This window comes from Empidonax traillii, unplaced genomic scaffold, assembly GCF_003031625.1.
Source record: "Empidonax traillii isolate 1590-97213 ecotype Southwest subspecies unplaced genomic scaffold, ASM303162v1 scaffold465:size698125, whole genome shotgun sequence".
Classification (NCBI taxonomy): Eukaryota; Metazoa; Chordata; class Aves; order Passeriformes; family Tyrannidae; genus Empidonax; species Empidonax traillii.
Genome location: NW_020955658.1, coordinates 237469 through 249026, shown reverse-complemented (window position 1 = coordinate 249026; position 11558 = coordinate 237469). Strand labels below are relative to the sequence as shown.

General features: G+C 61.5%; 1 protein-coding gene across 1 annotated transcript; it reads left to right on the top strand.

Moving 5' to 3' along the window:
• The first annotated feature begins 540 nt into the window (after positions 1-540).
• ST3GAL2 (ST3 beta-galactoside alpha-2,3-sialyltransferase 2) lies at positions 541-10571 on the top strand. Its single transcript, XM_027895744.1, has 8 exons — positions 541-575; positions 7806-8085; positions 8176-8601; positions 8725-8918; positions 9202-9381; positions 9563-9608; positions 9757-9876; positions 10152-10571. Exons 3-8 carry the CDS (start codon positions 8269-8271, stop codon positions 10323-10325), a joined length of 1047 nt encoding a protein of 348 aa, XP_027751545.1. The 5' UTR covers positions 541-575; positions 7806-8085; positions 8176-8268; the 3' UTR covers positions 10326-10571.
• The last annotated feature ends 987 nt before the right edge of the window (positions 10572-11558 follow it).

The window sequence follows — 11558 nt, the reverse complement described above, 5'->3', positions numbered from 1 at the left end:
TGGGTAGCGGGGTGGATAATGGGGGGTGGGTACTGGAGTACCGATGTCCCGGGCTGGACACCGGGATAGATACCGGAGATGCCTAAGAGCCGGGTGGGTACCAGGGATGCCAGTGCGCCCGGTGGGTACCGAGATAGGTACCAGGGTGGGTACCTGGGATGCCGGTGCGCCGGTTGGGTACAGGGATGGGAACCGAGGTGGGTACCAGAGTGGGTACCGGGAGTGTGCAGGGTGGGTACCGCGGTGGATGGATCCCGATGGAGGAGTACCGGGGGCTGAGTACAGAGGATGCCGATATCCCGTTATCTCGGGCTGGGTACCGGACTGGGGCGTGCCGATGTGCCGGGGTGAGTTCCGGGCTGCAATCCCGGAGACCCCATCGCGGCGGGTGGGCGCAGGCGGCTCCGCTCGCCTCCTACAAGTCCCACAAGCCCCTCCGGGAGGCCAAGGACTACATCTCCCAGGCTGCCGGAGCCGGCCCCCCGCCCCGCACGGCACGGCACGGCCCCGCACGGCGCGGAGGGCGGCGGCGCCCGGGTGAGCCCGGCGGCGGGGCCGTGCCGGAGCTGAGCCAGGTACCGCGGCGGGGACGGGCCCGGGGCGGGGGTGCGGGCACGGCTCGGCTCGGCTGGGCTCGGCTCGGGGCACCGGTGCCGGGGAGGCGGCGGGGATGGCGGGGGAGCCTGAGCGGGAGCTGCCCCGGGGCTGCGGGCTGGTCCCGGGGCTGGCGGCTGGCCCCGGGGGGCATCCACACGGAGTGCGTTGGGCTCAGCCCCGGCGTGGTGGTCCCGGTTGTTGGCCCCGGTCCTCGGTGCAGGTCCCGGTGCTGGCGGCTGGTCCCGCTGCTGGGAGCACCCACCCGGGATGCAGTGGGTGCTGAATAGCCCCGGGAAGATGCGCTGCCCTGGGGTGCTGGCCTCCAGTCTGGGTGCAGGTACGTGTCCGGGGCGCTGGTCTCGGTTCTGGGTGCTAGCCGCTGGAAGGATCCACCGGGGATGCAATGGGTTCGCATCCGTGAGGTTGTGCTGGCCCGGGCCCTGCGGTGTTGGCCCCGGGGAGGATGCGCTGGCCCCAGTCGCGGGGTGCTGCCCGGGAGGATGCTGGCCCTGGCAGGGGCGTCGGGGCTGGGGCCGATGGAGCTGCTTCCCTCCAGCCGAGTGCCCCAGGATACTGTGGGCAGAGCTGGGTGGCCACGGAGGGGACCGCGGTGGGAGGGCTGTTTGTGGGTAACCCCCGTCCCCACCAGTGCCATGTAAGGTCCCTCAGCAGCAGTGTGGCACATGGCTGCGTGACACATGGCGTCCATTGCATGGGTAGAGGCAGCCAGGATTTCACAACCAGCCTGAGCGTCCCTGGGGACAGGGTAGGAAACTGTGTCACGGAGCAGGGGATGTCCCTTGCCTGCTTCTGTTTGTGTGTGGGGCGCCAGCGCGGGCATTGGTGTGAGATCTCCTCGGTGTGCCTGTCCCAGTGTTTTGTGGTGTTTCCCTGGCTGAGGCACGGCTGCCAGAGTGGGATTGGTGCCGGAGCCTGGATTTCAGGGCCTGGCCAATGCAGAGGGTCCCCACAGGCGCCAGGGGCTTGGGTGCTCCTGGCGCAGGGGAAAGGCAAGGTTTTGCTCAGGCTCCAGCTGCAGAGTCGGAGCACTCATCCCAAAGCTCCCAAAAATTTTCCCCGGAGCAAGGGCTTCCCATCCCAGCAGGAGAATTTTTAGGGAGGAGGACATCGGCAGCATGCAAGCTCAGACTGGAGAAAGGGCCGCGTCCCTTCCTGCTGCCAACAATCGTAACACGTGGCTGGGGGAACCAAATCACACCAAACCCCCAAAACTTGCTGAGATTCCCTCCTGGAAGACGCGTGGGCTTCCAGCCGGTGGAGGCAGCTTTGCCCCGCATTATCTGGGGCTCTCCTCTTTCCATCCCCGGGTGGCCGAGGCGCTGAGCGCCGGCGGGAAGTTCCTCAGCGCTTTGGGCTTGGTTTCCCTTGTTCTTCTCCTCCTGTCGGAGCCGGAGGTCGCGGCGGCAGCCGGGGAAGCTCGGGCTGGGGGGATCGCCCTGCCCGCCGCCCCCTCCCCACCCCACCCCAGCCACGCGTCTGTCTGTCTGTCTGTCCCCATCTGGCAGCGAGCGGCGGCCCCGCTGCCGGTGGTTGTGCTGCAGCTGCCTGTCAGGAGCGTTTCCCTGCGCTCCGAGCGGCTCATAGCGGTTCTCGGGATCGGCGGGGCGCGCTCCGCTCGCCGCCCACGCCTCGCCGGCGCCGGAGGCAGGCGGGGAGAGCGGGCAGGGAGAGCCCCGGCAGGGCACGCTGGGGGGGGAACGCTCGGATTTTCATGCCCAGACAAGCCCCGAAACTGCCGCTTTTCGGCGAAGGGCGCGATGGTTTCGCCGCGGGCTCTCGGCGCGCCCGGCGCTGCCCAGCGCGGCACTCCGAGGTCCCGGCAGCTCCACGGCTCTCGTCCGCTCCCGCTGCCTCAAATTCTTGCAGAAGTGCAAAGTGCTAATTGCTCTCTTGGCCGGCTTCGGCAGCCGGGATTTATCAGAGCCCGCTGCACCCCGGGGGTTTGGGATGCGGTGGGAGAGGCTGGAATCTCCTCTCCCTGCCCTGCTGGGCTCCGCGCTGCCCTCCGGGACATCTCTTTGGCTTCATGTGGCTCTTTGCCGTCGGTATCTTCCATAAGCTTTTTTTTTGAAAATACAAGAGATTTAGGTCCCAGCTCTATGGCAAAGTTCCCAAAGATACCCCCAAAACTGCACATGGATAAGGGGTAAATACATATAAAAAATTTATATCTATATCTACATCTGCACTGTGATATATGTATTTCTTTTTTTCTTACTGGAGGGATAGTTCAGTGCTGGGGATCTAAAATAACCCCCTCAACAACTGCTCTTGGGAAACCAGAACTAGCTGCAGTCACTTTGCTCCAAGTGCCACCATGTCCCCACCAAAGGACTTTTGATCTGCAGCAGTAATTGGGCTAATTAGGAAGCTGTAAATGCTCCCCCTTCTCCCCAGGTGTCTGAGCAGAGCCCCAGCTAGCAGAGAGGAGAAGTCAGGGCCCCTCGCCAGTGGAACTGCTCTAATTTTACATTTCATGGGAGTCCCGGGCTGTAACTGGGCTGTGCTGGGATTGATGGCCTCCAGCCTGGGAGGCCCATAACTTCCCTGTGATGAAATCTCGTAGGTGAAATTTCCCTAATGACATCCAAGGCCTGTGGGTGTTGCCTGCAGGCAGAGCAAACCTGGGCCGTTTTACCCGCAGTGTGCGCCGAGTTTGCAAGTTCTCAGCTCGGGGTTTGCAGTTCTCAGCTCGGGCTGTGCCCCCGGGGGGGAGAGGGCGGCTCTGGGTCACAGCACCCACCAACCAGCCCTCCAAAGCCAAAGGAGAGCCTTTGGGTTTCCACTGCCTCCCAGGCTGGGTGCTGATGAGAGCCAGGGCAGAGGAAAGGAAAGTGCAGTGGGGCCCCGTGTCCCTGCTCACCTCCCCTGGGCAAAGGGCCACCAGCGGCGGTGCCTCCCTGGTGCAGCATCCGCCATCCCACACTCCTGCACATACTTTCCTGGTGAGGCAGCAGGCACAAATCTAAGTGGTCCAGGCTGGTAAAACAAACAGCGGTGGTGGTGGGAGAGCAGTTCCTTCCCAGCAGCCGGCAGGGACGCTCGGGGTGCTGCCAACAGCTCGCGGGGCGCCGGTGATGGATTGGGACCAGGAGCCATTCCTGTCTTAGGGAGCTTGTCTGTGGTGTGGCCACGTCCTTGCAGGCACCTGAGGAGGGGGAGAGACTGATTGAGGGGTGTCTGTGGGATGCAGCCCTTCTGCACCAGGCAGGGAGGGGGACACGGACCAGGCAGACCGCGCTGACCCCAGTCTGTGGCTGTGGGAGGAGGAGATGGAAGTGTGGCTGGCAGCGGGCAGCCGGCTCCCCGTGGCACCAGATGGCTTTGCACGGGGAACTGCAGCAAGGATGGGAGAGAGGGGGATGCAGTGGGGGTGGTGAGCTCCAGGCTCTGCCCCTTCTGTTCTGCTGGGGGTTGGTTGGCACCCCCACCTGCCAGCCAGCCCTCGGCTTCTTCTACCAACAGGAGAGTTTTGGTGGGGGGAGAGTGCCCGCCCAGCATGGCCCCCTCGGGCAGCACAGGGTGTTGGAGCTGGTGTAGTTCACCAATCCCACTGCGGTTGATCCGAGGGGCTTGGGATGCTGCTGAACCAGTCCCTGCAAGACCCATCCACCAGCGAGGGTGGGAGCATTCTGTTCTGAGCTTTCCCACTGCTGGCACTCCCCTGTGCCCCCAAATCCCACAGGAGATGGCCTCAGCGAGGCTGGCTCCATCCCAGCTCCGTGCTGGGGATTTGGCCTCCACGCTTGTTCCTGGCCTTGTCCCAGGGACGAGCCCAAAATAACCCCTCCAGAGGCCAGGAACAAGGAAAGGCTGGAACAAGGAAAGGCTGCCGTTGGCAACCAGGGGTGCAAGTAGGGTTTAAAACATGGGAAACCCAATTAACTTGGCTCCATTAGCTGATTGAGCTGGCTGATAAGAGTATGATTAATTAAAAGGATGAAGAATAAGTTACCAGGTCTTTGCTGCTGTCAGGATGTGGCGATGGCTTAATGCATGAAATTGGCTTCTTCTCTTAATACCTGGTGCTCAGCTACCACTGGCCATCAGTCCTGCAGGGAGAAACATCCTTGTGCCCACACCGGGTCTGCTCCCTGAGCCCATCCAGCTTCCAGGGATTAAAAAAAAAAAAAATACAAGGGGAAAATACAATCCCCCTGGATGGGCGATGCAGGAGAGAAGCTCCTTCATTACCTGTGCTGTTCTGGCCAGCTCTTGGTCTGGCCCTGGGAGCCCAGTGATGCAGAGGGACGGGGTCTGGTGCCCTCCCACACTGCCCCGGGTGGATTCCCGCTCTTCTGACAGGAGCTGACGTGGAGGCAAGCAGGGCGCGCTCCTCGGCTCTCTGCCCTCAGGGCTGCAGCCTCCCCCAGGGCTTGGGCCAGGCAAGAAGGGAAATCTGAACAGGTTTATAAATTTTGGTAGTAATCCAGCTCGCTGGAGTTGGGTCTGAAACAAGGATGGGTGTTTCACCACTCGGTGTTTCTGCCCGGGGCTGAGGGAGGTGGGAGAAGACTCAACTCGCATCCAATCCTTCCCTGTCAAAGAAACTCCAGCCCTGACTCTCAGTTTTTCCATCATGACAGCAGGAGAGATGGTCCAAGGGGTCCCTGTGTGCTTCCCCCTCTTCCCACCCTCAAGAGCCCTGCACCACTCTGTCACCTGCTCAGTGGTTTGGTGGTGGCAGAAGTGATGTCCCTGCACAGGGGCCATGGTGGCACTTGGTCAGCTGCATTTCCTGAGGATTTCCAGGGGAATTTTCAGCCCTGTCATCCCTGGGAAGAGCAGCAGCTGATGTGGGCAGTGCTGCCCCTGCTCCTCCACTCCCCTTCTCTCCCTGCCCCAAACAGGGTGACATCCCATTTCCCAGTGACAGCTCCTTCCTGTGCCCACCCTGCCATTTACCAGCATGGAAATTGGTGCCAACAACCTCAGGGTATCTTAGAAACGAGCAAACAAAGGCAAGAAGACCTAAAGATACCGGGTGGGGATGTGCCTGCTCGCTGATGGGGAAGGGACAGGCATCCTCCAGGCCCTGGGGCTGTCGGTCACATCGCTCCAGCACTCATCCTGAAATGAAAGATTATATGATTGGAAAAAACCATCCAGCTGTAAAAGCAGCAGAGCAATTTGCTTGGACCTTTTAATAGCCTCGTTTCATTATCTCCTGCAATCAAAGAGAAACTTGTGTTTGATGAGCACGGGGTACTCAGGAGACAATTTAGGATCCTGGGGATGAATTTGGGAGTGGAAGGGTATTTAGTGGCATGGTTGGGTTGCTGGGCTTACTCACCACAGGAGAAATCCTGAAATCCCTTGTTATTTTAAGAAGGAAACATCCAAAATCTGGTGCAAAGTGCTCCTGCAGTGGGGTTTTATCTGTGGAGGCGGGCTGGGTTAGGATTGGGCAGGGAGGGCATGGAAATTGCTGGGGTACGTGGGAATGTGTGGGTGCCCTGCGCCTGCTGGGGGCTGTAAGGACCAGTGCAGATGGAAAGAGCTGCCAGCTCCTGCTAGGAAAATGATGACTCAAACCAGCCGCTGGGATTTGAGGCTCCTTCTACCGCGCATGAGCTGGGCTGGAGGGGGGTTTTCCCCCCGCTGTGGTCGGGGGCAGTTCCGGGAGGCCCCGGGATGGCGGGGGAGGGAACCAGCACAAAATGTGCTCCAGATGCTGTCAGGGCTGGGATGCATCAGGCAGGACCAGGCTGCGCTGGGGAGCCGGAAAGGGATTTCCCCCTTTTCACCAGGAACGAAAATAACACAGGCACGTGATAGCTCATTTCCTTTAGCCTTTAAAAAGCCCCGTGGGATGGTGAGAACAGGGGAAGGGGATCAGCCCATCCTGCCTGGCGTCCCCTGCCACGTTGGAGCTGAAAAAAAAAAAAAAAAGCACAAAAATCGCCTTTTACCTCCAAATCCTTCCAGTGTTGTGCATCTGGTGGGGGGGAATATACCTTTGTACTGGCTTTGTCCCAAACTCCCCTATGTGCAAACCCTCCCTTTAACAACCACCCTGCATTTCCCTCTGGCAGCAACCCAGGGAACTGGTTGCAGTCGCTTCTGGACATGTGTGTGGCACGTAGGTGTGTTTAAATTCCTCCCCCAGAGCCTGGGAAGGCACTTGGACTGGGATGTGCCCTTGGTTTATGGCTCTTTCCTTTAAAGGCTGTCACCACTTGAACAAATATTTGACAGTGGGTTAATGATTCAGGCAGGAGGCATCCGTGCCTGGTAGTGCAATGGGCTGGGGGGGACTTTGGGATCCATTGTCTCCCCCCATCCCAAGGAGGTTTTTGGGGAGTGCAGCAGTCCCTTGTAAGGAAACCAGCATATTCCAGAGGATGTTTTTCCTAGGGAAGAGGCATCCTGGTGCCTGCTAGCTCCTAACTAGTGCTGCCAGCCTCATGCTGGCCTAGCTGGGGCGATGATGATGCCACTGCAGGGTTTGGCCTTGGGGGGGTCATGCCCTCCCCAAAAAAGGCCTGGAGGGGCCGTTCCCCTGAGATGCTGGATCCTGTCCCAGCTCAGTGACTGAGCTGAAAGGGCATTTTCAGCCTCTTTTTAAAAATTTGGCCAGGGAAGGGGGTCTGGCTTTGCCCTCCCCCTGGCTCGGGGGGCTTGGCCGCTCCTCTCGTCCCTGGCCGGGCGCAGGCGCCGGCACCTCTGCCCTGGCTATTTTTACCCGCCGGGATCACGAGCGAGCAGGTGACCTTCCCTGAGGGATGCTGCCACTCAGGGAGGGGGGGACAGTCGCCAGTCAGTCCCTGGTGCCCGTCAGGCTGCAGAGCAGTCGTTCCCGGCTGTCTGGGCGGCAGCAGCAGCCGGCAGAGAGGGTTGTGGAGGGGCTGCTCGTGGCCTGATAGAGAAGGAGGATTGAGCCTGCAGAAAGGAGCCCCTTGTTCGGCTCCTTAGGCGAGGTCATGGCTGAGCCTTTGTCTGGCAGGGACAGGGAGGGCACAGCCTGGGAGCTGCTGGGATTTCCCCCGGCAGGGACAGCAGTGCTGGCATCCCAGCTTGTCCCCTTCGGGGATGGCTCGTACCGGTGCCAGGGATGGGCCGGGAGCCGTTCCGTCACGTTCAGTGGGGAACAGACTCCTCATCCCCCGGCGCAGCCCCCCAGCTCTGCCGGCTCTATCAGCTGTATCGCCGCCCCTTGACCTGCTGTCCCCTCCTTCCCGCTCCAGGCCGGTGTCGTGGTGGCCGCGTTCCCGAGCCAGGAGCTGCGGGCCCTGTGCCAGCGGATCAGCTCAACCCCGGGATGACGAGCGCCGTGGCAGCTGAGCGCCAGCCGGGGCCGGGACCCGGAGGAGCCGCCGGGGCGCGGTGCCGCGGCTGAGCCCGGTGAGCTGTGCCGGACCCCCGCGCCGCCGGGGCCAGCAGCAGATGCTCCTTACCTGGCACTCGGAGCCACCGGGGGCCCTCGCCGCGGCTGAACAACGCGGATGGAAAGCTGCAGCCCGGCAGGTAGGAGCCCGGGGCGGTGGGTCGTGGGGGGCTCTACATCAGCCCCCACCCCGCTGCCACCGCAGGGAGTTTCAGCTCTCGTTCCCGCAGGGAGCCTCGCTGGCCGGCTGACACCATCCCGCGCCCTATGCCCGCGCCCTGTGCCGGAGCGGGCGCCGTCCCCGGCTCAGCCACCCACCGACCATGAAGTGCTCATTGCGCTTCTGCTTCCTCTCGACCGCCTTCCTGCTCGTCTTCGTCATGTCCCTCCTCTTCACCTACTCCCACCACAGCATCGCCTACCTGGACCCCGGCGGGCTGAGTGGCATCCATCGGGTGAAGCTGGTGCCCGGCTACGCGGGAATGCAGCGGCTCAGCAAGGCGGGGCCGTTCCCGCGGGGCTGCTCCTGCCGCCGCTGCCCCGCCGAGGAGCCCGGGGCCACCGACTGGTTTGACGGGCGCTACGACGGCAGCGTGTCCCCCGTGTGGACCAAGGAGAACATGGACCTGCCGCCCGATGTCCAGAGGTGGTGGATGGTGAGCGCAGGGGTGGGAATGCCGTGATGTGCTCTGGCACGGGGGGCGCAGATTTCTCCTTCACCAGCGAGGAGGGGGGGGGTCACTGGCTGATGCCCCCCCACCTTCCTTCCCTCCCTGCAGATGCTGCAGCCCCAGTTCAAGTCCCAAAACACCCACGAGGTCCTGAGCAAGCTGTTCCAGATCGTGCCGGGAGAGGATCCCTACCGCTCCCGTGACCCGCGGCACTGCCGCCGCTGCGCCGTGGTCGGCAACTCAGGCAACCTGCGCGGCTCTGGTTACGGGCCCGAGATCGACGGGCACGACTTCGTCATGCGGTGAGGGTCGGGGAGCACTGCCAGGGCACTACCCACCCCCAGCCCCACGGGCAGCACAGGATGCTGGCACCTCTGGGTGCTGGGATGGGTGGGAGTGGGTCCAGCCCTGCCACCGCCCCTGGGCTGGCTGGGGGCACCCTCGTGTCATCCCAGCACTCTGAGCATCAGCAGGCTGGAAAGCTGCTCCTTTGTGGCATTCAGCAGCTCACGGGGGACATCCCTGTCACCTGCAAGGCACAGGGTGGCTGGGAGGGTGGTGTGACCTTCCCGGCTCTCTCCCCAGGATGAACCAGGCCCCCACAGTGGGTTTTGAGGGCGATGTGGGTGGTCGGACCACACACCACTTCATGTACCCCGAGAGTGCCAAGAACCTGCCCGCCAACGTCAGCTTCGTGCTGGTGCCCTTCAAAACCCTGGACTTGCTCTGGATCGCCAGTGCCCTCTCCACTGGCCAGATCAGGTTGTAAGTACCCAGTGGGCACCAGCAGCACCAGGCTGGTGGCTCACCTACCTCGGGGACAGCTCCCCTGGGAGCAGGGCGAGTTCCTTCGTTCCTCTCTCCCAGAGCATCCCTTGGCAGCTCAGGCTGGAGGTGGGGATGTGGGACCCCCGAGAGCTCACCTGCCTTTCCGCTCTTTTCCCAGCACGTACGCGCCTGTGAAGCCTTTTCTGCGTGTGGACAAAGAAAAGGTACGGGGGGGCTCGTCCCCACAAGGGCCATGAGCCATGGCCTCTGTTACCCCATCAGCCCCCAGGGTTCCCAGTGCTCCTTCCCGGGGTGCCAGTGCTGACAGGGGCGTGGCTGGGGCTCCAGCACTAACCCAGCCCATCCTCCCAGGTACAGATCTACAATCCTGCCTTCTTCAAGTACATCCACGACCGCTGGACGGAGCACCACGGGCGCTACCCCTCCACTGGCATGCTGGTGCTGTTCTTCGCCCTCCACGTCTGCGACGAGGTAGGTGCCGGCTCCTCCAGCTCCCGGCTGGCACGGGGTGGGTTTGCTGGGATCCTGAGCCTTGCAGGGTTAAGGAGGGACGTGGATTCTTCGGGTCTTACCACAGCAGCATTCACTTGCTCTGGTCGCCTGACACCACGGCGATGGAAGGGTGGGAAGGCTGTGCAGAGAGACAGGGAGGGGAAAATCACCCCAGCACTGCAGCAGGTGCTCAGATGAGAGAGTCCCCCAGCCTGGGGACGGCTTCTGGCTCACTCCCTTCCTCGCCACTGCAGGTGAACGTCTTTGGGTTCGGCGCCGACAGCCGGGGGAACTGGCACCACTACTGGGAGAACAACCGCTACGCGGGGGAGTTCCGCAAGACGGGCGTGCATGACGCCGACTTCGAGGCGCACATCATCGACATGCTGGCCAAAACCAGCAAGATCGAGGTTTACCGGGGCAACTGAGGGCTGTGCCGCCCCCGGCTCCCTGCTCTGCCGGGTCCTGCTGCCCGCGGGGGGCACAGGGCGAGGGTCTCCCTGCTGGCCTCGGGCGACGAACACCAGTTGGGCAGCGCCCGCCCACAGAGCCACCCCAGCGATATTTGGTGCCTCCAGCAGCCAATCAGGTTCAGAGCTAAAGGAGACTTTTTGGCTTTTTTTAATTATTATTATTATTATTATTATTATTATTAAGAAACCCAGCTGAGAAAGGATTTATAAACACAATCAGCGACTGACCAGGCGGCGGGGGCGGCCGCCTCGCATCTCTACAGTCAAACCAAATGCTGCTCTTTTTAAAACAAGACAACCCCCCCCACCCCGAAGCTGGGTGACTTTGGGGAACCCCCTCGAGCATCAGAGTCTGGGCCGAGGGGGCCGAGGGAGCCGTGGCGGCTGCGCAGCCTCACCAGTGGAACCAGCTGCTTCTTCCTTCCTTCGTTTTGCATTTTTGTTGGTTTTATTTCCCACCTGGGGCAGCTGATGCTTGGTTTCTCCGGAGAAGGCTCCCAGCAGGGGCAGGTCCCAGCACATGGATCCGTGGTGGGGAGCTGGCAGCTGCAGGAGGCCGATCATTGCAGGCTGGTGGTTACTGGCACAGCTGGAACCCTGACTTCAACACCCAGGATCCCTGCTCCTCTACCCGAGGACTGAGGAAGGCTAAGACAGATTTTGGGAGCGACTGTGCAGGAGGCAGCTCAGAAACCCACGGGAGCAGCAGCCCCGTCCCTCTGGCTGCGCTCTGCAGGATTCCCAAGGCTGTGGGATGCAGCAGGGTCAAGGTGACAGGATTTCCTTCGCTTTCAGGCTGGGAAAAAACAGATTAGAGATAGCTTTAGAGGGTGAATGAACCGTGCTTTTGCTTTTGTGTTGCTCTAAAGAGCTCTGGTGAGAAGCTGAAATCCCAAAGTCTGCTCCATTTGCGAGGGTGGCACTTGGTTTAGACCAGTCTGATACAGCTGGTGCCCTCAGGGTCCCCAGGGCCTCCCAGGCTGGACAGGCAGGAGGCAGGGAGATGCTGAAGGAAACTGCTTCCCCAGAGGTGTCATTAAAACCACTTTTCTTTGGGTCAATCAGGTGGGTGGGTGGGGTTTTTTTTTGTTTGTTTGAGGTTTTTTTTTTAGGAGGTGCTGGAAAGCTCAAGAGAAAGGCAATAATGGGAAAAGGTCCCCCAGAGAGGGACCCTCAACCTGTGCAGCA